This window comes from Gadus chalcogrammus, chromosome 19 (assembly GCF_026213295.1).
Source record: "Gadus chalcogrammus isolate NIFS_2021 chromosome 19, NIFS_Gcha_1.0, whole genome shotgun sequence".
NCBI classification, from domain to species: domain Eukaryota; kingdom Metazoa; phylum Chordata; class Actinopteri; order Gadiformes; family Gadidae; genus Gadus; species Gadus chalcogrammus.
The window spans coordinates 10,218,066-10,242,533 of NC_079430.1; the positions used below are offsets into that span (position 1 = coordinate 10,218,066).

The following is a 24,468-nucleotide window of genomic DNA, read 5'->3' on the forward strand; positions in this document are numbered from 1 at the left end:
TCAACTTAAGTATAATTGAAGTGTATTTTTGTTTAAAGGCATGTGCCATGATGCAACATAATTGATTTAAAAAAAAAATTATAATTGAAAAGGGGAAACACTACTAATAGTGTATATTTTTTTCCAGAAGAATATTAGGTGCCATTCTGACAAGATACTAAATGCTACGCAAACATTTAAGAAACAACTATATTGAAAATACAATTTATTACACTGAGTAATAAATACATACAAAGATGCAAGTAACATTTTCCATTTCATACCAAAAACAACCTCAAAATGAACAAACCGATGCATTTGGCACAGCTCTGTCCTTCAACCCCACATGGTTTACAAGGGTCTGGAAATCAGACCAATTTCTATCAAAAAAGAGATCAAGTCTTACTAATCTAGCTTTGTACAAGCCATGCAGTTTCTACAATTAACCCCTGGGCTACCATGGGTCAACTTTCTCATGCATTAACCAAACATTTTAAATAGGAAATGAACACCCAAAGTGGGGCAATTTAAGAAAAAAACCTATCCCTTAATTTTCTTGCCAAAAGAATCCACACATTTATCATTATTATTATAATGCAATTTTTCTTTTGTGATGTTTTCAACATTTTCATTTATTTTTTATTATCCCTTTTCCATATCTTTCCTCCATTCAAAGGAAATACCATGCAAAGTACTGTTTGTTTGGGTGTCGTAAGGGAACGCATACAATTTGTTCTTGCAGGGGAAACGTATGGCTCCACAAGGCTAGGATCTTGCGTTCCGCTCCGTCTCAGCCAAACACTCGCGTACCAACCCCCTGGCATGGATTATACCTTGAGGAACAAACAAATTAAAATGTTATTAGGTATTAGTAGCAGAAGTATACTATACAAGTACAGCATTCATTGCCTCCGTACAATTATTAACTGGAGAAGACAGGCCGGTAGAAGCATTCAATAGAACCAATAGAAACATCACAAGTGTGGGTGTGTGATTGACGGGTTCACCTTCCAGCCTACCCAATGGTCTGTGCCAACAGGTAGGCCGATCTATACAACAATCGATCATAGACGACCTATCATCGGAGGTCGCCGTAGCTTACCCTACAGTGTGTAACTGTAGGGTAAGCTTTATGGCACTATGGCCTGTGTGTTTGGGTTGAGGTAAGGGCTTTTGGTTAATCAAGCCTGGTGGTAAAATAGGGTCATCTTCAGTCGTACCTCTTTTCAGTCTCTCCATGGCGCTTTTACTGCCTGCGTACGTGGGCCGGATCTCCTTGCCCAGCTCCTCGATGATGGCCAGGAGCTCTGCATATTTACTCTGAGGTACTTGGTTTCCACTAGAACCCTGGAAATCCATCAATGAATGAAAAAACATCACAAAATTGCAGATGACATTCCACACTTTTTTGCCCATGTTCCCAATTTCCGGTCCGAAATTTCTTCGGTTTTTGTGCATCTGCTTCAGCACACGTGGTATTAACCCCGTCAACATCTGCCCATCATATCCATGTCTGATTGAACATATTTTTACATCACCCATAACAAAAACTTTGTAATAAGGCAGTTGGTTTGTAATGTATTCATATTGGACCTTCAGATTTTTTATTCTATATTAATCATAACTACACTTTAAAATACCTGTAGATTCAATAGCTTCCACGACAGCAATCTCCCATGACCTCTTAAGCATGTCGGGTGACCATACTCTGGGGCCAGTAACTCAGCTCAGGAGACAAATGTATAACACCAATAAAGAGGGAGAAGCACTGGACCTTTCTATGATGTAAGTTACCTGCGAGAATCCCAACGAGGGCGGTCCATAGTCGTTCACCAGCGGTCTGTAGGACTGTAGTGTTGCCAGGTTAGCTGCTGAAGGGGATTGGATACTCTGGATACTCTGGATACTCTGGATACTCTGGATACTCTGGATACTCTGGATATTCTGAATATTCTGAATATTCTGGATATTCTGGAGATTCTGGATATTCTGAATATTCTGGATATTCCCAGCTGTTGAGAAAAATGAAATAGTATGCACAATAGTTAATATATGAACATCTACAAATAGGCCCTTCTGGGGCACTGACAGCATGGCTGTCAGTGCCACAGACATTTCACACAGCATGGCTAAAACAAAGAGTCAATTATCAAAGGGAAATAAGACTAAATAGTAACTAAATTCCTATTCCTTTTGTGGCACTAGTACAGTAGTTGTTATTTATTTTATTAATTCGATAATTAAGTAATTAGGTAGGCCGATTAATTACATCAAAATAAAACTTAGTTCACTCTAAGTCAATAAACGTGTCTGCAAAATGACTTGATAGTTATCTCTGCGTTATAAGTAGATTCATGATGTTTGGGAATAGTTTGTTGATTGATTATATTTGAGTTTGCTGCTGATTATAGCCCAATAATCATGCAGTCCTCTTATTTATAAACGGCCTTATAAAAAAATAAGAGAGATGCCATCTGCCATAATTTAGGTTTACTCTGTAAGAAATGTGTGCATTAAGTACAGAAAAAAACGTTAATACAATATAAGTAGCAATTTACTATTTTGAAAATGTGAATTAACCAGAAATACATTTAAGTCAAGCAAAAGGGAGAACAACCGGTGATATAATTTAAAGATGTCTGCATCCACCCTGGGCAGGCAGCTGCCCGCTCACGTAGGCGGGTTTGCAAATTGCAATATGCGTTGTCTAACGCAAGATGTCCTCGATGAGTACAAATTTCACTAGCAGATCAATCAGCAACCCGCAGGACGAAGCATCATGGAGGAAACGGAACAAGGCTGACTCGAGAAGACAAAGTGATAGATTTCGGTCACAATGTAAAGGCGCCCTTAAAGATGGATTTAAGACGCGGAAAGCGGAGCGTAAAACAAAAGGGGTCACGGGGGAGATCCCACAGTTCTTACTTTTCGCTCGAGCCGCTAGCATTCGGGATGGCGCTCGTAACATTAGTAATAATGGCGGATATGAATTAGCCTAGCTCCCAGGATCTGACCCTATATATAACTGGACAAAAACTACAGACACGGTCTTTCTCCAGGTATTCTCCGAGACCCCGAATTTAACACTCGATTTAACAGACGGATAGTTGAATTTTTTCCGATGTTTTTTCCTACCCTGGTTTCCAGAAGTTCCCGGAATGTGCTGATGGACATTGGGTTTGTAAGACATTCCCAGAGACATTGTAAATTAAAGAAATAAAAATGACCCGAAATTCAGTGAAGCGTCTGTCTCTCACTTTTTGTTTACAACAGCGGCACCGGCAACATGGCCGTCACTTCATATTGACACCACCCGCCTGAACGTACCATCCACTGGGAATGTCTATAGGAAATAGTTAAAAAGCCATTTACATCTTAAATTTCCCATTTTTTTTTATTTTTGGGGAAATTTTACCCAATCTTCCAGATCACACTTAGATTGTTAACTGAGATGTGAGTTTTTTAAAACATTTATACAAAATGTTATTTCTGTAACTTTGATAGTTTGATAGCCTGGAAAGTGTAAACATTTGAACTATCGACGTTGGAAACGTCCGACTTTTACCCTAAAGTGTTCATTGTCACGTTTTACATCAAAAGAGTGGAATTTAGGAAGTGGATGGTTTGCCCGCATTGTGATGGCATGCGACCGATGTGTTACTAAAAAAAATTACAAACCGGATCTTTATAGCGTCTTTTGTTTGTCACTGAGGCATCATCTTAGAAGTATACGATCACTTGTAGTAGATACCTGTTTTGGTCTGAGAAGGCGCCTCCATCGCTTCCCAACGTGATCTGACCCTGATATCAACGCCTTTAGGGTTAATGTAAAAGTTTATACGCGTACTGATAAAAGGTACAAAAGGATTCACCACTCTTATTCAGAGTCACGTGGCTATGGATCCCTTCTTCCATCCACTGGGGATCGTGGTGGGGGTCCGCCTAAACACGCAAATATACTATCACTCTCTTGACCATTGGTGGACACAAAGGAGGGCTGCGTCGGCCCAATCGCGGCCCGCGGCGTCATGACCCTCTGGCTCTTCGGGATCCTAATGGTGGCGTGGAAAACCCTATAGGGTGAAGTCCCAGATATAATTTGTGTTGTTGAGGTGGAGCAATGTGTCACAAGCAGAAAAGTAATTATTTAGGAAACCCACAGACTGTTGTAAGACCCCTAGTAAAGGGTGATTTGACAATGTTAGTAACATTTAAAATCTAAAGTGGGATTTAAAAAAAAAGTCAATTTCACAGGAAAAAAGAAGAAAAAAATTGAAAACATAAAAAAAGTCAGATACTTGCTAATTGTTATTACGTTCTCATATGTTTTTATTGATTGATTGGTGATCGATCGATTAGTTGATTGATGATTGACAGGTTATGGATGTCAGTTGTTATACCTGTAATGAGAACGTGTTAAGCAGTGAATTTAGAGAACCTAGGAAATAAATGAAAGGATGTCAAATGCTAACCTTATTATTGCACTGCCCTTGAATGATTCTGTAATTATAACACATGGGGAAAAACACTGTAGTCACGCCCTGTTTAATACATCATACTGAACCATGGACAGCATGAGCATGAGAGACCAGCCTGGCACGTACCCTGGCGATATATTTCCCTGTATGACCTCCCATTGACAACAGAGGGCCTGTGTGACGGGCATCCCAAACAGGCACGGGTGTCATTGAAGTGCTGGAAGCCTGGTAAAACCTGCAACAACCTCAGTGTATAAGAAGCAGCCCACTGGATATTTGCCAGTTTACTGGTAAATAAGGGTAAACTAGTTTACTCATAGAATGTAAGTGGGTTTAGATGTCTATGTTTAATAAAGTCTGACATTTAAAACATCTTTTGTTGGATTACGGTTAGGTTGCCAAAAGCCGGTGAGGAAAAAATAATATCACTTGAATAAGGCAGGTGAATAGTAACAATAAAATGGATCAACTGTACGTAGACAAGCTATAACCTGTTTACAAGCTTTTTAATAAACAGGCCTACAGAATTTGCTGCTTGAATATTGGAACCTCTTGAGCATTTCAGAACTTAAGCTTTCTATTATTCTTTACAATTTTATTTAGTAAATTTCTGTATTAAATCAGAACCTGTTTAGTAATACAATTGGATGCTGCTTTGGAATCACTGGGTCACATGACGTGGAAGCTATTGAAAATAATGATATAATTTCTGCATATTAATATTAATATAAATTAGATGAAGCACTAAAACCCATAACTAATGTGCCTTATTTGTAGGGTTTGGTAATACTAGTTTGGATTAATACTGGTTTGCCATGTGCCTGGGTCATATGTCAAAGAAGCTATGGTCAAAGTTAGTGGGGGTGATTGGACCGCAATCTTATGGTTAACAGCAAAGATTATTAATTTATAGATGTTTTATTTTAAATTAAATAAGTTGAACCTGTAACGCATACATTGTACTTTAACAGTTCCAGGTAAGCCAACGTTTAACACTAGAAAGTATTCTTCCTAGTTTTAAACTTGGTTTTGTTTAACTATAGTTAATCCAACACATTCTTCTTATAAGGTCTTACTTGTAAGAAGAATCTGGTTAGGTTAGACCAAACATATTGTATGTCTATGTCTTGCACATTCCCAAGTATAGGTGGGTGCGTTTTGTTCTTTCACACCTTCAGGAAGTGTGATCATACCAGTGTACCAAGCTTTATTGGTCATTGCACTCATTCAAACAACGTGATGCAGCCTTTTGTTTTGTACAAGTCAGTAGTGCAACTCGTGCATGGAGACAAAGGAAGTCCTTCAAGTGTGTTGTCTTTTTCTTTTAACAGTTCACCTGTTATATCATTTTACATCACTGAAAAAGAACATGTCGGAAAAATGTCAGCAGCCAATGTACAGAACATTTCAAAGTGTCCAAATAAAAACATACATTGACTTTGTGTAGGACATTCCAGTTTAAGTTACAAACATTATTTTTTCTATGCGAGCGTGAAGTGAGAAGGCATTTGTTTTTCTCAACAAAATGCAGCTTCCTTCACGGCCATTCCAAAAGGTCGACATTCTGCATTTGAAATGTTCGATTCTCTTACAAACTGTACATAAATGAACATTATGAACACATTTGGTATGTTACAAAAAAAAAAAGTGCCTGCTTCACCATTTACTCTTAAAAATCAAGTAGAAGTAGTAATATTCACACCTAAAGAAAAGCGCTAAACCCACAGATTAAGGAAATCAGGGACAAAGCGTTCAAGCCCAAACCATATCCGAAGCCTTTTATTAGCCCCCCATTAGGTGTTGGCCTCATCAGTCTGGGGTCGGCGCCTTCCGAGGGAAACCAAGGCTTTAGCCAAGAGAGGGTTGAGGGCAGTTGAGCAGAAGTATGCCAACATGAAATTTGAACATCAGGCATTAATGATAGTGTTTAAAGGTAGGTGTAACATGCATTACAGATATTGTATAAGCATCTTTTGCTTCTGTATCCAATTTTGATGAGAAGGGTCATTGAACACTTGAACCCTGGAGAACTACGGCATCCATTAGAAAATGGATTAATACACAGACCAGCCTTCTGAAAGAAACCATGTCTTAAGAGTACAGCAGGGCATACAAATGAATTTACTGCCACATCTGCTGCAGTGATAGTCTTTTACTGACAATTCTGAACCGATAGCTCAATACTCATAAGGGACAGTCAAACTGGAAACCTAGGGATGTTTAGACTGTTGCATTAACACTACTATATATATATATATTTCTTTTTATATATACACACACCCTGCGTTGCACTCATTTGAACACAATGCTCAACTTTTAAGGCAAATACTTTCTTAAACTCCTCCAATTCCAAATTTCCATTGTGTTGAAACTTACTTTAATTCAGTTATTGTTATTTAGAAAGGTGACAAACAGCATTATAAAGAATAATGTTCAGAATCACTTTATGTAGCTTTCTTCTGGTATCCAAACGCTCGGTCTATACCAAATACCAACGAACAATTAGCAGAACTGGGGAATAGTTTTGGCGAGAGGCCATTAATGACTAAAAACATTGCAATTTTGCCTGGGTATTGTATGCTTACGTGATGCGGACATATCAATTACAACTAAACATTGATTTTCTTTCATTTTTTAAATGTCTAACGCATGTCCTGGAAATGAATGAAGATGGCTCTGTGACTGGATGAACTTTGGTCTCATTGGGAACAGCTCCTGGTCTCATTAGGGCCAGTGTGGATCATAGACAGACGTGTGGGCATAGAACACAACCTAACCCTGGGGAGGACCCGGCACGACCCACGTGGCCGACCGATGTGAAGCTCCCTGGGGTCCTCTTCTCCTCCTGATGGATGCATCGCAGAACGTCTTACTCTCTGAATGTCAGAGGGCTATATGATATATCCAGCAAACTTTCGTAGGTGGAAAGACAACAAAAAAAAATAATGTTCCTGGTCTTGCAAATACTAAAACCACCACCACCAGCAGCAGCAGCAGCAGCAGCCACCCGGAACCGCAGTTCTCTGTACAGACACCGAGGCTCATGAAGACCAACAACGTGTGCACCGCACAGACGGTCCCCCCAGGGTCGCCGGGGGTACGAGAGGGAGGCCGGCTCGTAGGCCTCCCGCGGGGTCCCGGGGACTGCAGTGTAGTGACCACTCCTTCAGGACAGTGTCGGGGTGCTGGGAGTGTGAGGGGGAACCCTCCACTATGTGTTGGGGGCTTGGCTGAGGCTCTGGGGGTGGAGCTGCTGCCACTTCTGCTGCTCCTGCACCGCCAGCTGCTGGCACTGGTCCGACGTGGAGAGGATGTTGAGGAGGGGGTTCACGCAGTTTGGGGGGATGATGAGCCCTGTGGGGGGGGGGAAGAGGAGAGTCATCAGGATGTTGAGGACATAAACCAGAGGCAGAAAACCTCTGAATAGTCACACCGGGACCAAGTTTTCAGTGGAGACTAAAAATGGAATTAAAGAGATTGGTCTTTCACATTTGTAGATCTAATCTTGCATTTCCTTACTCTTGTACCAAAGTGATGGCTGCAGTGATAGTGGGACGTGATCCTGCGGCGGCTAGGGTGTTGACTCCTGCCCGTTAAAGTTACTTCTTGGTTCCACCCCAATGTCCACAGCCTAACCTGTATAGCAAGTTTGGTTCTACACCGGTTGCCAAACCCTACATGGAATTTAATTACACACACACCTCTGAATTCTCTGTAAATCTTTTTGGATTAAAGAAAGTCCCATGGTGGGAGTTACAGAAAAACACGTCGAGAACGTACCAACTATCCTCTGTCCATCCTCGGTTCTAAGGCGAACGATCTGCATCTTGACGTTGGTTCCGCTGACCGAGGACAGCACGTTCTCCACCTTTGTCCACACGCTGAGAACCGAGCCGCACAGCACGAAGTACGTCCGGCAGCGAAGACCGATCTCACACTGGAGGCCCACTGACGCCTTCTTACAGTTCCCCCGCCTGGTGGTCAAAGCAACACATCACCCAGATCAGTATATATACACACACACACACAGGTCAACATACACGTCACCCAGATCAGTACACACACACACACACACACACACACACACACACACACACACACACACACACACACACACACACACACACACACACACACACACACACACACACACACACACACACACACACACACACACACGTATATGTTTCTGTAGTCAATACTTATTGATGGCGATTTCCATGATGTCATTAATAAAAATCCTCTCCCTATAACTAATATATTCTGAAAGTACAAAAATTGTTATTAAAGAATCGTACCCAAAATTTCCGGATTTCATTTCCAAAACACTCACATCACCAAGCCAATCGAGCTACCATAGTTTGCGCCAAAGTTTCACAGGTAGTTAAGAGTTGTTATAATACTAAAATATCTCACGTACTTGCTGGAAGGGGCTTAATCTTACACATTGTGACTTTAACTATTAAACTAGGGTCATCAAAATCTTCTTGGCCTCTAGCAGTGAATGGACCCATGACAGTTTATATGACTGGGAAGTCGAGGTCATGCCGTGCACGTACCAATATGCATGAGAGCAGATCTTAGCAGAGGACTTGAACTGGTCAATCCAGTGTTGTTTCGCATCTTCTGACAACACCTGCAAACAATGACAATCAGTTATTAAAAATGTGCTGTAGGTAAGATTCGAGAAGAAGATAAAGAAAGTCATTGACCCACTCCCTCGCTACGATTCACCACCATTGAGAAGTGCTGCATTCACACTAATCTGATTGACAGGCAAGTTAGATTCCCTAACCAATCAGGGTATAAATAGCCTGATTGGTCAGAAATTAGGCAAGAGTGGTCTCAAATCTATTATTGAGTGAACAGAGTTCACTCAATAATAGCTAACGGATGGCTATGGCATTGTTAATCACTCTTCCATCTTACCAACTGCCCCTTTAAAGACTAATATTTTGACATCATAGCAAAAATTATAGTGTCCCAATAAACAGAATCAAAGCTTTAGGCGTTACCTTCTTGAACCTCTTCTTGATGTCAACGTAGGTCTCCAGTTTGAGCTGCTTGCCGGTGTTGGGCCGGTACACCAGGAACAACCTCTTCTTGGGGTTCAACTCCTTCACCAGGATGGCCGTCTTCCTGTTGTTGCGCACCTTCAGAAAGAACAGGATTCAACAGTCATTGGAAGGTTTGGTCATTGCTCCCCGTTTTAATACATTAAGGATTATTACTAATGGAAAAAAATGATGTTTGCACATGATTAACCAATACAATTTTTGTCTTATTTTCAAAATGTAATTAAATCCTGATTCATGATCAGGGGGTGCCTGAAGTGCTTTGTCCGGTTGCCCGGCCAACGGGGCACAGAGCAGACATACCTGCACGTAGAAGCCGTCGTCAGCCCCACTCTGGTCTGCCCAGGCATGAGTGGCCTCCTCCCACGACATTCCCCTCTCCACACTCACCTGAGGGAAACAGAAGCATCACATTAACATTACTACAGGTAGCTCCTAATCTGGGAAGTCCTGCTATGTTACAGCAGAACATCTGGGGGGAGACACCAGAGCCTGTGTCTGAAACAACGCATAATGCCACCCCTGTAGATTTTGGTGTCAGATATATTCTACAGAAGAGAACAAATTTGCGCTGGTAGATCAAGCGTTCAGAAAGAGGGTAATAATTTCTACAGTGTCAAGTCTACACAGTGTTGAGGTGGAAGCGTTGGGACACTTTCTCAGTTTACTGCTGCTGGCCAAGTTTGTGTATGCAAATATGAGCAACAGGATTGGTTGAACCAAATCTAAAATTGGACATTAGCAATCAACATTGATATTCCCATGATGACCACAGACCCTCTAGCAACGGTATTCAATAACAGTGAGATGCCTGCAGCAGTTCATATTTTATAGCTGGATGTGTAGCCGTAGAGTAGGGGTACATACGGTGTAGAGCTCAACGTGGCCCGACGTGGTGTAGCCCGGCGTCAGGAACTTCTTGCACTCGACCTTCTGCACCTTCTCGTCACCCGAGCCAAGATCTGGAGACAGGCCGAAATCAAGATCAAATGAGTCAATAGAGCCAATAGGTGAGCTTCAAATTAATACCCAGATAAACTCCCATGCATATGGAAAGAACATGAGGCTACCAAACTTGGCACGCCTTATAGAACTGGTGTGTCCCTCCCTTACCCAGAATGCCCATGTCAAAGCGGCCGTTCCTCTTGGCTTCCTGTATGACTGCTGCCAGTGTGTCTGCAAAGTACTGGAACAGGGAGTTCTGCTGCTGCACCTCCATGCCCAGAATACGGTTCAGGAACTTCCCAATATTGTTGTAGTCTGTGAAAAGTATAATAAAAAAAAAGTAAATAATAGTAAAAGTACAAATTGTCTTCATCCGGTTCAGGGCTCATTCTCCTCACGTACCTTTGTCAAGGGTCATCACACCAGATCTTTCTTCAAGAGTTATAAGACCCACTCCTATTAAGCCACATTGAATTTCTGCAGAGAAAACAAATGGACAGCAACGTTTATTACACGCCTCATCCAATTCAAATTAAGTCTGGGAACTATTCAAAAACATTTTTCAAAAACGCATTTACGGTGTTCGCAGAAACCCTTACGATATCAGACATGTAAGGTTGCTAATTAGTTCAAAGGTTTTGTTCATGGACACCTAGTTTATAACATTTATGACACTGAAAAGGCAAGGCCTTCAATCAGTTGAAAACATTTTTCCACACTATTGTGCTACATCATTCGGAGACACATACACTCGAAAATAAAAAAATTTGCCACTTTAACAGGAAAGTAAACAAACCGTACCTTTGAAGAAATCCCCGTCAAAATCGGAAGGTGGCGACACGAGCGGAGAGTCGAGTTTCACAATTGACTTCATGACGATCTCCAGAGCATTCCTACCATACTGACATAGTAGCACACAACAGTTCAAAGGTCAGCCGGCACCGGAGGCACTTATCTCGCACTACGAATGAAACTATATCCTCCTCCTACCTTGTTGTCAAAGTTGTATCGGCTGAGGTCCCTTGTTTCAGTCGCCCTCCTGTCTCCATGGGTAAGAGCGCCCTGTTGTAAAAACCCAAGAATTAACCAATAGCCACAATGATATCAAATGATTAGCCATCTGAATGAGCCAGCAATCAACATCCATAAGATGCAGGTTTTTTGGTGAAGTTCAATCAATGGACAAACTAATTTCTTGTTTTGCTATCGGTTGCTTATAAATGTCAAATACATCAAGTAAAAATCCAAACAACTTTATAATTAATATCATAATTATCAATAACAACAACGACTGCTAGCAGTTATGAAAAGGTTTTCACTGCCCATGCACTGCCGACCCCAGTGAACCGTCACAAGAGATTCATGGGGGCGCTTTATGACTCATGGACGAAACTTCCACCAGGGGTGGGACTTTGTTCAGTACTGGGTCTTTTTTTACCCCTGCCCATAAACTTTTTAGGTATGATTATGGTGCCCTGCAGGCAAAGTAGTACATCACACCTGAGAGTAATTAATGTAATTGTGAATTGCACAAATCTTAAAGGAGACATATTATACCACCAGTTGTGATTGTGATAGCCTTACAAGCCTTTTAGAAAATCTGCCCCATATGACATCACTAGTGGGCGTGTCCACCTAGATCTGTGCTGGATAGATGAGCAACGTTTACTTCAGTCCACTGGGTAGGCTGGTAGACTGATCCATCCAGCACAGATCTAGGAGGACACGCCCACTAGTGATGTCATAAGGGGCAGATTTTTCAAACGGCTTGTAAGGCTAATCACAATCACACCTGGTGGTATAATACGTCCTATGGGGTCTCCAGTTCCTGACACCTTCTGAGGATACTTGTGAGCGATAGAATACGGTTGCATAGATAAAGTGCAACAAATTTTGTCACCCAAAGTTTCACTGTACATAGAAATCTAGTCGGACGGAAATAATGGGTCCCGCGGCAAACTTGTTCAGCATGGAAAATAATACATATACACCAAGTTAAATTTATCTCCATCAGGGTGGCGAGGCTGACCATTTAACTTTGACCGTTAATTATTGAGCCCCCTACAGGGGAATTGGCACCAAAACATTTGGAGCCCTGCTTACCGGGAATACAAATATCCGGCAAATTTGAAAACTTTTGAGCAATCTGAGGCTGAGCTATAGGCGTGACCCATCCGGAATAATAATACCTTACCCCTACAATAACAGGTATCTGTGGATAGCTGATAATAAACCACCACCATGGCTGCAGGCCTGAGGGGGTTATAAGGCACGCATCACCACGGTGAGGTCATGGCTGGTCTCTTACCAGACTCTCCAGCCTCTTGGCCACGATGGAGGCAAACCGCTGCTCCCCGGCCAACTCCGATATGAGGAACACGTACTCTGGAGCCGTGACCTGGTTGGACCTGTGGGTCCTCCCTGGGGGGGACGACGACACGAGGAGCGGCCAAGGTCAACACGATACAGTTCGCCACTTTGTCCTACCACAGCGGGCATGCAAAACAAGAGGGTGTGTGTGTACTGACCGAACTGCTGTATAGCTCTGTCTGCACTCCAGGGCAGCTCCAGAGTCATGTGGACCCTTCTTCGCTGGTTTTTAACGCGCCGGTCCGCCTGCAAGGAGATACCCGAGCTGGCTGCTTCAGAGATGATGGCGATGTTCTAGTGGCAAACAAAGACAAATTAGAATTATTGCTTGTATCAATACTAATACTCTGTTTCTAGAATAACATGAGCCATGTTCTTCCTCTACCTTCTCTCCATCCATGAACCTCTGCTTCTCCGTCAGATTCAGGATCTCCACGGGCACGTCCAGCTCGGAGCGAGACTCGTACGAGATGCTGCCGTCATCGTTGCTGACCACGCGACCTTTCCGGCCAGTCATCTAAAAGCATCCAGGAAGAAGACCATTAGGACACCTCACTTAATCCCCCTGATTTTATCAACCGGGATTACTGAAACAGAAGGTGGGCCGGTTCTCACAGTCCGTTGTTTGGACTGAAGCTGCCTTGCAGGAATGCCCTCTATATCCAAGTTCCATGATTAGAGCGAGAAACAAGTGACTAAAGCGATCTCAGGATTAGATATCACTACAGAGCCCTTGCGTCTCCAAAGCATTGAGAAACTTTGCTATAAGTTTGTATGCCCTTAGAGGTGTGACAATTTTCAGACATACTGGTATATACATGTTACATTGCATGTCTATTTATAGTGCATTCATCATATTGTCTATTAATATTCATACATCTATTTGTGGATTCGTCTAGTGTTTTTCCGCTAGGTGTAAATGAATACATGATTCGTGTCTCAGCCCTGTATTCATTCACCTTTAGGTGAATTAATGGTTTCCATTCCTAAAGGTAGAATGGAAATCAAAGGAAGAGCGGGTGTCAGTACCTCGGCCACGTTCTCCGGTCCTCCCAGCTCGTCGATGAGCTCGTCCAGAGTGTTGGGGGGCAGGCTCTCCGCTAGTTTCTCCAGGTTGTCCAGCAGGTCCTTCTTCATCTTCTGGGCGTCCTCCACCGCATCTTGGCTTGTTTGGAAGCCGTCCTGGCTCTCCGTTTTGACTGGAGGAGGGAAAATCTGATGTTAACGTAGCGGTCAACTAAATCAATTAAAAAAAAGTGCATACATGCTCAAGACTATCCAGTCCCTCCGCAGTGGCAATAGACTTACCGACGGCGTGCTTGATGGTAGGGTTAGCCGGCGGGGCAGTGAACTTGGGCCGGTTCGACCCGAGCCCAGACGCTAGCAAGGCACTTTGAATGGAGTCTGGGTCGATGCATTTTTTCTTCTTCTTGTTCTTATCCTTTTTCCCCTTCTTTGGTTCTTTTCTGATAAGCCAGGGATCTGAGAAAAGGGGAGGCGATTGGTGATGCTGCTGAACTGTATGCATCATGATGATTAACATGACCAACCTAGTGTGCTACAAAACAGTAGGAAAAATAAAATCGATTCTTCGATGCATCGCGATTCTCTCTAAAACGATTCCGCCTCGATGCAGATAAATGAATAATCGGAATTAAAAACATTTATTTTTATTCACCTGCTGCAAAATTATTTTCGCCAGAGAGGGATAATTTTAGAAAATTTCAAAATTTAATTTATCTTCAATGTGTATTGGCTAATCTGATTTGTCTTGACACGATTTCGATTCAGCCTACGCATAGCATGCACGCAAACTCACAGCCAGGCACAAGAACTCTAATTCAAGAGAAGCCTTTTCTTTTCTTTTGACAGAAAAGAAAGATTAGAAAGAAAAGAAAAACAAACCTATTTTTAGCAAACTCGTACTCAGAGTGTGTGTGTGTGTGTGTGTGTGTGTGTGTGTGTGTGTGTGTGTGTGTGTGTGTGTGTGTGTGTGTGTGTGTGTGTGTGTGTGTGTGTGTGAGTGTGTGTGTGGTGTGTGTGTGTGTGTGTGTGGTGTGTGGTGTGTGTGTGTGTGTGTGTGTGTGTGTGTGATTTTTTTTGCAATTATCACGCATGGAAATGTACATACAATTTCTTGGTGCATCGATAATCATTTTAGAATTGAATCGTTGTCCTCATAATCGGAATTGTTAGGTGCGAAGAGACTCCCACCCCTACAAAACAGCCCACTCAAGTCCTCACCATCCTCCTCATCTTCGTCCGACTCGTCTCGGAATGGATTGAAGTCATCGTCGTCGGCCGAACTGACTGATTTGAAACTGTCGTCGCTCTCGGCGTCTTTATCCGAATCTTCTGATTGACTGTCGTCCGAGCTGCTTCCTGAAAGTCCTCCGTGTATACGGGACTTCTTCTTGACCTGCTTTTTTAATTCTGGACCTGGAAAGGACAGAGAGAAATGAACAAAAATCAAACCCATTGAGCAAATATAGGCAACTGTTTCTTTAAGTGCAAGTTAACCCAAGAGTTGTTCAACTTCTTAGTATGTTTATGATCTTCAACATGGTAATCTATACAAATGATCACGGTTACTGAAATCATAGCATAAGGCCAAAAAAGCTGTAAAATGTAAAGCTGTTTATGTGGACCTCATGGTCAGGGTGTGTGAAGCTCTTAATGTGCAACATTGATGGAAAAGAGGAATACACACACACACACACACACACACACACACCCACACACACACACACACACACACACCACACACACACACACCCACACACACACACACCACACACACACACACACACACACACGCACACAAATTAAAAAAAAATAATAATAAAAATGCATCAAAGTTGGCTTGGGTCGAAACAATGTGGATCATACACCCTCCTCTTCCTTCCTAGAATGGTAAGCCCAAGACTAATTACAGTTTCTCATCATAAGAGTCAATATGAAACCAAAAGTAAAGTAAAAAAGTGACGCAAACCAAAAGTGAAACAAGAAGACCAAAGTATAAACTAGGACTGCATGGACAGTGCTCAAGGTAAATCCCCCCTACCTTTCCTCTTCTTGCCCTTCTGTTCAACCACTTTCTCAGCGGGCGAGGGAGTCTTCTTTGCCGAGAGATCGATACCCAAAAGACTGAATAGCTTCTGTCGATCAGGGGCTGGGAAGTGTTTCTCCACCAGGGACTGCAACACACCTCTGCACACAAACAAAACGACATCTTTAGCCTCTTTGAACCGCCCGGTGGGCTACTTGCGGTCTCTGTTGGATCTTACTTTGCGGTGGAAACAAAGTCATTGAGTTCGCCTCCTCCTTCCTCCAAGGCCTCAAGTGTCCGCGCCTCTCCAGTGGATTGTAGACCAATCACAACGCACTGAGGGAAAAAAAAAATGACCTTTGTTAGTGAGATGGATTAACCAGCATACACTATTGATGACTTAATCAATTAGCAAAAGCTTTAATCCAAATAGTTAAAGTGACTTTGTTGAAAGATGCACGTCAATGAGCAGGCAAGGGCAAAGCCGTCTCAAGGATGTCTTCAGGTAGACTACAGCCAATAGGGGTTGAAGCCAGACCCTTCCGGGAGTCAAACACAACTATCCTGCCAACTGTGTGGTGATAAATAAAAAGCCATTTAAACCGTTGAGCTCACCTTTCCGTTGTGGACCTCTTCCCTGGCCAGCTGGACAACTCTGCCGACCTTGGAGGCGATACAGAGGTACTTGAAGAAGCGCTGGTGGGCCGACCAGAACTGGCCCCACATGGACTTCTTCATGCGCTGCTCGGCTTCCATGAGGTTGGCGGCCGCCTGGAACTTCTCACGTGCGCTCACCCACTGGAGAAGAACACAGAACACTGAGCACGTTGTCTGACCCAACTGACGGCAACAGGAACTCAAAGCTGGGATATGAAAGATGTTTACAGAATATGAATATTGAATCGATTTTTTCGTCTTTCACAAATTGAATACCTCTCAAACTTTTGTTTATAAATGTACCTTTATCAGACAAAAGAGTAGATAAGAGAAGCTTACCAGGCGCACAGACTTGTTGTACATCTTGATGTACTGCGGCGTCAGCGGAACCTCCTCGATTTTGAAAGTCACACCCGTAAAGCTCAGTTGCCTGGCAATGTACATCCCCCTCAGTTTCATATCCATGGCAACGATTTCCATAGCGCCGACACCTCTGAAAACACAAAAAATGAAAACATAAGTAGGCACAGAATTAAAAAGGAAGATTGCAGTGGGTTACGAGAAGACAGGAGATTAAACTTGACCAATTTTAATGTAATCTGTTAAGAGTGGTACCTGCGCTCCACAGCTTGGATGAAGTTGCTGAACTCCCTGAAGGGGGTGCCCTCGCCCCAGATGCCCAGGCGGTTCATGTACGCCATGTTTCTTGGTTCAGAGGCGCCTGGACAAAAACATCAAAAAACACTTGGAATACATTGGAATACATGAAATGTATTCCAATTCAGTCATCAAGCAGATACTTTAATCCACTTTGATTTTGTGAAAGTTTCTGCAGAGGAAATTAAGGAGGATCATTAATGGCTCTTTTTAATCAAATCATCGACTTAGTGAATTAAGATACAGGTCATATAGTGCAGGTAGCTGGTTGGCAGGTAGGCTGCAAAGGTTGGGATTCGATCACCAAACCTGGGTGGGACTCAAATAACCTGACCACTGGACGACCCTGCATAGAGAGGACACAGGGAATGTCTAGGTTACCATGGAGACTGACCTGTAGCACTGGCGTACACGACCCGGGCTTTGGGGAGTTTGTTCTGCAGCTCCTGAACAGCCAGGCCGGTCTTCGTCGGTTTGGACGAGCCAACCGGACAAACATTTTTGGCTTTGTGACACTCGTCATAGACAATCTGAGGATGTCGGTTAAGGAAATTCAAATGCAGCAAAAAACAATCCATTTTTTTTACGTTCAAAAACAATATATTTTTTTATGTTGACGACAATTGAAAAGTGACAGAACGATAAGGATACAACGCCATCGAAGTCCTCCCCACACCAGTGGAGGAGCTGCTGGAACCGGGTTTTGTACTTCCCTCCCGACTGGCTCTCTCCGATCAGAGAGGAGTATGTTGCGAAAATCACGCCCTTCTTCACGCTACCGTTGTGTTTCGAGGAGATCTTGCCATATTTGAACTGATAGATAAAAAAACGTTTAAAGAAACAGTTATGATCACATAAATAGGTAAAGTTGGAGGATACCAATTCTTTGTTCGCTGGATGCTTGTCCAGAGGTCAAGAGAGAGATAAAGAGAGATGTAAGGTGTGTGGACGGCCGTACTCACCTTAAGAGAATGGACCTGAATGTTCTTCGCACCTATATCACGGAGATCTCTCTCGGCATCGTACTTCAAATCGTTTGAAACACTGAACCTAAAATGCAAAGTAATAGGACAATGTGTCAAACAAATCCAAGTAAAAATAACGCATACTTTTCTTACTTACTATACTTTTTCCACAGTGCCACGACGGCAGGAGACGGTGGTTCTCACCAGAGGGATCTCTTCCTGCCTAGCAGGTAGTTCTCATAGATGCAGCCCGCAATGGTTCTGCCCTTTCCAACACCCGCACCGTCGCCTATCAGATAGGCTGCTCTGTCTCCGTTAGGGAGGAACGTCTCGTGTTGCTGTGCAGAAGTTGAAGAGAAACCATTTTAGAAACAAATGACCCAATATCATCATACCATCTAAATATTTAACTATAAACTATTACATACTCATAGCAGAATGAATTTTGCTACATAACACAGATTCACGTCACTAGCTAGTTTGTCAGTAACTTCAGATAGATATCATTAAGGAGCAGGTCGGGGTAGAGGGCATCTTGCTCCAAGATAAAACCCAGGTACTCTATGGACCATTGGGAGAGAACCAAGCACCTTTCGAGGTGAGAGTACAAAACCCTTAGCCACGACACTCCCTAGTCGTGATGTGGAGCTGGGTAGGGGATCTTTTCCGGCCTACTTAATGACCAGAGGCCCCACCGTGGTGCACATCACCTTAGAGTGGGGTTAGTGGAGGGGAATACCTGCGCTGCATATGTAATGGCCTCTAGCTGCAGTGCAGACAGCCAGCCGCGGTCAATGATTTCCTCTGGGATGGACATCCTGTACCAGACGTCAGGAGGGTTGACGCTTGATAGGGAGCTCGTCTCCACAACTGGGTCAGGGTGTCGCAGGCCTATCCTTACTGGGAGGAGCAATGGCAGGGGAAACATGAATGAAATCAAGGGATCAGATATTAAGGGAGTGTAGTCATGAATAGGAGGAGAATGCTGTCGCACATGAAGCTACTGTAGAGCTGGTTCATAAGGCCTTCCACAATCACGGATACCAAAAAACAGCAGGAAGCAATTAGAGTAGAACTCAGTTTAGAAATTGTGATTTTCTCTCTTTGCAGCGGGAGGCGTTTGAAGGTGGTGCCTTTTTGGTCACTGAAAGCTCTGACACAGAGCTTGCGGTTGCTAACTCAATAAAAGCATTAACTTATTTCTGAGATAGCCTTCGTCCAAAGATTACTCTTACTTCCGCTAATTCATCAATGAATAATAGCCTTAATCTTACATAAATAGTAAAGCACAGCTCACTACTTAGATCTAGTAATGATAATTTAGTCAATATAGGTTCTTACTTTCAGGGCAGGTACTCTGCATTTCTCGCGTGGCCCATCCTCTTACTCCTCTTCCCTAGGCGTCCCTTCCTCCTTTATGCTGGGGATTTCTTATACAAATACATAACCAAGATCAATATCCCAATCTTTTTTTCAATAAAATCGCTCTTTGTCTATGAAAAATATTTTGCACTCCTAGAAAATGCTGGGACTGCAAGGGCTCCAACATTTTAGGTTTTATCATCACTTAAAAACACTCACAAGAGGATGTGAAACATGTGTTGTACTTTAACATCATCGTTTACCCAAAAGCGGGTAGCGTCTTTAATGGAGAATTCCTTCTTGATGCCGTTGTTCAGCTCCACTGGAAGATAACCACAGGAAATAAGTTAACAAGTAACAAGAATAAGAAATAACTCAAATAATTATGTCAATCAACAAGCCAAAAGAAAAGCATAATTAGGGAAGGTATAATTTGCCTTAATCCGAGATACCATTAACTGATCAGAGCCGGTCTTAGAGACATTATATAATCAATGGACAGAAAAGTTAAGAAATAAAAGACATTGCATACCCTAGTCAGCATTTATAGAAATGCGGCTTACCCACACTCGAGAGTGCATTATATACGGCAATATAGTGGTTTTTAAACAGGTTTCAAATGCCTAGTTAGTGAATTCTATACACATACTGTAGCTCTTAAATCTGCTTTGCATTCAAGCCTAGATTACATCCAAGTTTATTTTCTTACAGTGTCCTGCAGCGGTTGCGGTGGCAACTGGTTGTGCGATGTCTGACGGTGGCTTCAACTTCATGAGTTCCATCAAGCTGTTGCCCTTTAACGTAGTGGTCTTCTTCAGACCCCCCGTCCTAAGGAGATCCTTCAACTGAATCTGAAACACAATGAGGACGCGTGTCAAACAGAGGTCACTTTAGGAAGTAAGTACGTTTACGTGCTGTAAAAATCAGATCCAACAACGATAAAGAAGTGGGGATGATGTGATTTCAAATATAATGGAGTCTGGAAGCCAGTGAGGTGGGCTCATCCTAAAATCGCTAAAGGCTTTTGCTCAGCAACAAAAGGATAAATAAAACCAAAGGCCTCACCTGATCCCGGTTCAAAGGCACGGCTGTGGACACCGAAGGGGACGAGGGACTGGAGGACCCCCGCAGTGTGGAGGCCACGTGCACCACCTTGGTGACCGTGATGGTGTGTTTGATGGGGTTGGTGGACTGCTTGGTGGTGACGGCCCCAAGGGACGGCAACTGATTCAGTTGATTTAAGACAAAGGTGGTGGTGGAGGGCTGAGGTTTTTGCTGTGAGGATGATCATGAAAAAAGGGGAAAGATGTGGTGAGAGACGTTAATTGAAGACCACAGAAGGCTCACTAGGTAGTTATAGTATAGCTTAGTGTTGATTAAAAGACGTGGGGTTATTTACCCTGATCATAAGTGTGGTATGTGGAGCTGAAGCCTCTGTCCCAGCAACCCCGAAGCCATCGTCGAGGGCACTGATGGAGATGGACTTTAAAACACAAATATACAGTCAACCAACACAATCAGAGGCAAACACATGTTTCTATAGGAATCCATTCATTAACTGTATATACACACACACACAACGATTTCAGTTTAATGGAAAGGACGCACACAAGAAAATAAATATATTATCATCTTCATATTCTTACCTGGTGGGCTGAAGAAGAATGTGAAACATCCTGAGGGTCAACATCGAAAAGGTCGTTTGGGCAAATGCCGCTCTCGCTTAGCGCTGCCAGAAGCAAGTCTTGTCCAGGATCCATCTGCCACAACAAATTATAAAACCCACATATACATCAGCCATTAATGATAAAGTAAAAACACATACCACAACACACAGTAAAGCACATTACAACACCTGAATGTGGCCTGTTTTTTCAGGCTTATTTCACTTTAGGAATCTGCGATGCAGCAAAGTAATGTAGGAGTTTAACAGCAACCAAGGCTAACAAGAGAGAGTGAAGAAAGAGACCAAGTTAACTGAGAATAATACTATTTTTTTGGAACGTTATGTCTCGCATAACTCGCACCAAATGGGTTGGATGGAGGAGCCTGGAGGTGGGTAGTGAAAGGCGGCTGTATTGTCTTTAGGTGCCCATTATTTCACCATCTATAATACCCTTATAAAGCGTTGTTTGAACAGGGACCCGTCAGTTGCATGGTGTGAAGTCTTTACATGATTTGAAAAAGTCACTCGATTTAACATGAGCAGGGTCACCTTGGAAAACTTTACATTGACCTTCTCTGACAACAGTTCTTTGGCTGTTCCCGTGTGGAAGATTGTGACCAGTGTCATGTTGACTTGCCATTAGAGTGCAAAGATAAAATTCTGTCTGTGGATGATGCAAGCACATCCAATGTTTATTTTATTTTTTTATAAACATTGTAATTCCAGTACATTATGCCATGAGGAAGTGGCAATATATACTGCCAGGGAAACCCCAACTCCGATTAGGATCTAACAAGTTACCGCAGAGTGGATTTCTACGCTTCTTCAATTTCTGCAAATTATGGAATATCTGCATTCAAATGGAATGCAATGTAAGTAATCTAAAAATATTGAGCAACAGAGTCCAGAATTTAATGAAGATCATGATAACTTAATAGCTGTGTATTATTGTATAATACAGCAAAGGATTGTGCTGGAGAATTTAGAGTTGAGACACTGCTGGATAACAATGTCACTACACGTATAAAACCACGATAAGTGTTCAATGGATGCAGTTCAATATAGATTTAAGAGCCATGCTAGTATAAATCATTACCTTTGACCACATTATAACAAAAGTGAGAAAAAAGTCGGTCCAAATCAAACTTGCATATACGTACATACTTATTGCACACGAGCGTGCAACACTGAATCCAATATTTTAAATAGTTTAAAGGCAAACGAGCCATTTAGTGCCGTGAGAACATGCCGATAGCTTGAGATCATTATAGGCGCAGTAAGCGCTAAATGTTTACGTTACTTCCATTGTCGTTGTACGAAGGGGCGCCGTGTATTTACAACCATGCGCGTATTGTGGAAAAACCGAAAATGTACCAAACGGTGCTGGAGCTCACCTTCAATAGACCAGTCAAGACAGAACACGCTGTGTCCCCCATGTGTCCCTGCTGCACGTAAAAAGGAACGAGTGACTTGCTCCAAAGTGACCCAGACTACGGCACGTGTTTGAAACGCATTGCTTTGCTGTGTTCAACTTCCTGGTCCGTCTGACTCATGTAGTTTCCCCTTCAGTCTCTTAGGTTAGCAGGCTAATGTACAGTGTGGAGGGTAGAATCCTACGGGACGGGGACGTAGAAAAGACCCCAGTTGACAAACATCCAAGCTTTGCCGGCAATGTTGCACAAGCCTAATCACTTGCATAACAATTAAACTCCGCAAACGCATGGCGTAGCAACGCTAGTCCAGTTACAGAAGGGCGACCGTATACCAAACACACCGATGCCTATGAGATGACAGTGTAGCCCGGCTAACCTAGCTAGCATAGCTAACCGAAACTACATCAACACCTTGCAGTAATATAAGGTGTGTCAACCACTTGGTCGGCGGCTAGGCAATCTTACGAGAACTCAAACCCCAAAGTTTTCATTCCCTATAATGTCACAGACGGTTATATACATTGTTTTTAATTAGCATTGAGTGTTAGCCATTTCCAACACTGTTGCCAGGAAACAGCAGGAGTACACTTCATCCCACTGTGAGCGTGTCCGATCAGCTAGTCGCTGTTGTGTTTAATATATGTACTTTATGCATGCGTTGGATTCATCTGTTTGATATTTTTTATGTGATGATCACCACGCACATACAGTACGTAACATTAACAGTTACAAAGTCAGGAACCAGTCAGGTGGTCCATATCCAAACAAGCCTTTTGATCGGAAACAGAAAACACTAACAAATAGCTCGAACCCAGGTCCCCGTCATTCGGGCTAGCCGGCGATCTATTGACAACACCCCCCACACCCCCGAGTGTTGTGATGTTATGTTGACAGCACTGGTTCGTACCGTCTGATGACACCAGAAGCCAAGCTAAAGCTAGCCGCCAGCTTACGGCGGAGCGCGTCGGGAAGACGTGTTGCCTCCGCAACCAACTAACTGGACTGTATTTATTTATTTTAATTTATACACATACATTATAAACGTCATCATTGTCGGCGGGCGGAGGCGTCGGTTGACCGAGTGTACATGTATGCTCGTGAAGTCAGTGTAACTCACTCACTTGACAGTGACCAGCCAGAGTGTGGCTTCAGCAGGGAGCTTGTTGTCCTCTCCGCTCCGTGGCTCCTAACGGCTTCTGCCTCGCGCCATCTTTTATCACACGCTTAGCCGCATGCTGGTCACGTGACGTCGAGCCCGAGCGCGGCCGCTGTCTTTACAATAAAATTCCTCGCCCCTGATCGATGAAAATAGGCTATCGGGTATGTATCGGAGGCCCTTTGTCGACGGGGTGTCGCCAACGACGAGATGGTGAACATCGCTAGCAAGTAAACATTAACGGCTTAAAGATAGCAGAGACGGCAAAGCTAATTCAATGTCACGTGACTCTGCGAGGAGATTTTACCGGAAGTGACGACAGCAGGAATCTCCGCCTTTTCCGTCTACTGCTTCCGCTTCGCCAGTGTTTCTATTATGATGTATTTTATGTGTTGTTTATCCCAAATAAAAAATATTATATTTTGGTGTAAAATCATAAAAGTCTTAATGCAGTGGAATTATTATCATGCCACGCAATTTGCAATGTACATTATATTAATGTATTCAAACGTCTGTTCTGTCGTAGATTTATTTATAAATACTTGTAAATTATGGAACATATGTTTTTTGCATTATGTATATTTAAGGTTCGTTATGCGATAAAAACACAATAACATGGGAACCGTGTCATCAACGAGCAGTTGGAAGTTGTTGGGATGATGAAGTTATGAAACCT

General features: G+C 42.8%; 2 protein-coding genes across 3 annotated transcripts; both read right to left on the reverse strand.

Moving 5' to 3' along the window:
- Positions 1–191: 191 nt before the first annotated feature.
- LOC130372284 (cyclin-dependent kinase 2-associated protein 1-like) lies at positions 192–3,918 on the reverse strand. 2 transcript variants are annotated; one of them, XM_056578230.1, is made up of 4 exons: positions 3,731–3,918; positions 1,774–1,991; positions 1,200–1,326; positions 192–812 (listed from the first exon to the last, which is right to left on the reverse strand). In XM_056578230.1, the coding sequence occupies exons 1-4, from the start codon at positions 3,756–3,758 to the stop codon at positions 745–747; spliced, it is 441 nt and encodes a 146-aa protein (XP_056434205.1). In that variant the 5' UTR covers positions 3,759–3,918; the 3' UTR covers positions 192–744. The 2 variants fall into 2 exon arrangements, with proteins under 2 accessions (XP_056434205.1, XP_056434204.1); XM_056578229.1 differs by lacking the exon at positions 3,731–3,918 and adding an exon at positions 3,115–3,317.
- Positions 3,919–5,469: 1,551 nt separating this feature from the next.
- Positions 5,470–24,088, reverse strand: LOC130372285 (protein strawberry notch homolog 1-like). Its single transcript, XM_056578231.1, is given in 35 exon segments — positions 5,470–7,811; positions 8,238–8,431; positions 9,017–9,093; positions 9,473–9,610; positions 9,836–9,922; positions 10,400–10,494; positions 10,646–10,792; positions 10,880–10,954; positions 11,279–11,378; positions 11,468–11,539; positions 12,786–12,898; positions 13,006–13,141; positions 13,233–13,364; positions 13,877–14,046; positions 14,156–14,329; positions 15,092–15,286; positions 15,912–16,057; positions 16,135–16,232; positions 16,512–16,694; positions 16,893–17,046; positions 17,169–17,274; positions 17,605–17,740; positions 17,862–18,023; positions 18,173–18,260; positions 18,380–18,513; positions 18,915–19,075; positions 19,515–19,561; positions 19,563–19,605; positions 19,743–19,859; positions 20,247–20,388; positions 20,603–20,812; positions 20,937–21,020; positions 21,184–21,297; positions 22,598–22,816; positions 23,758–24,088. Coding segments are annotated over 34 exon segments (4,215 nt in total). The 5' UTR covers positions 22,640–22,816; positions 23,758–24,088; the 3' UTR covers positions 5,470–7,668.
- Between the last annotated feature and the right edge of the window lie 380 nt (positions 24,089–24,468).

Coding starts and splice junctions, on each gene's coding strand:
- LOC130372284 (XM_056578229.1), bottom strand. CDS start 3,181: ATGTCTCTGGGAATGTCTTACAAACCCAATGTCCATCAGCACATTCCG. Junction 1,327..1,773: donor CCTCGTTGGGATTCTCGCAG/GTAACTTACATC, acceptor ATGGATTTCCAG/GGTTCTAGTGGAAACCAAGT. Junction 813..1,199: donor CATGGAGAGACTGAAAAGAG/GTACGACTGAAG, acceptor TTGTTCCTCAAG/GTATAATCCATGCCAGGGGG.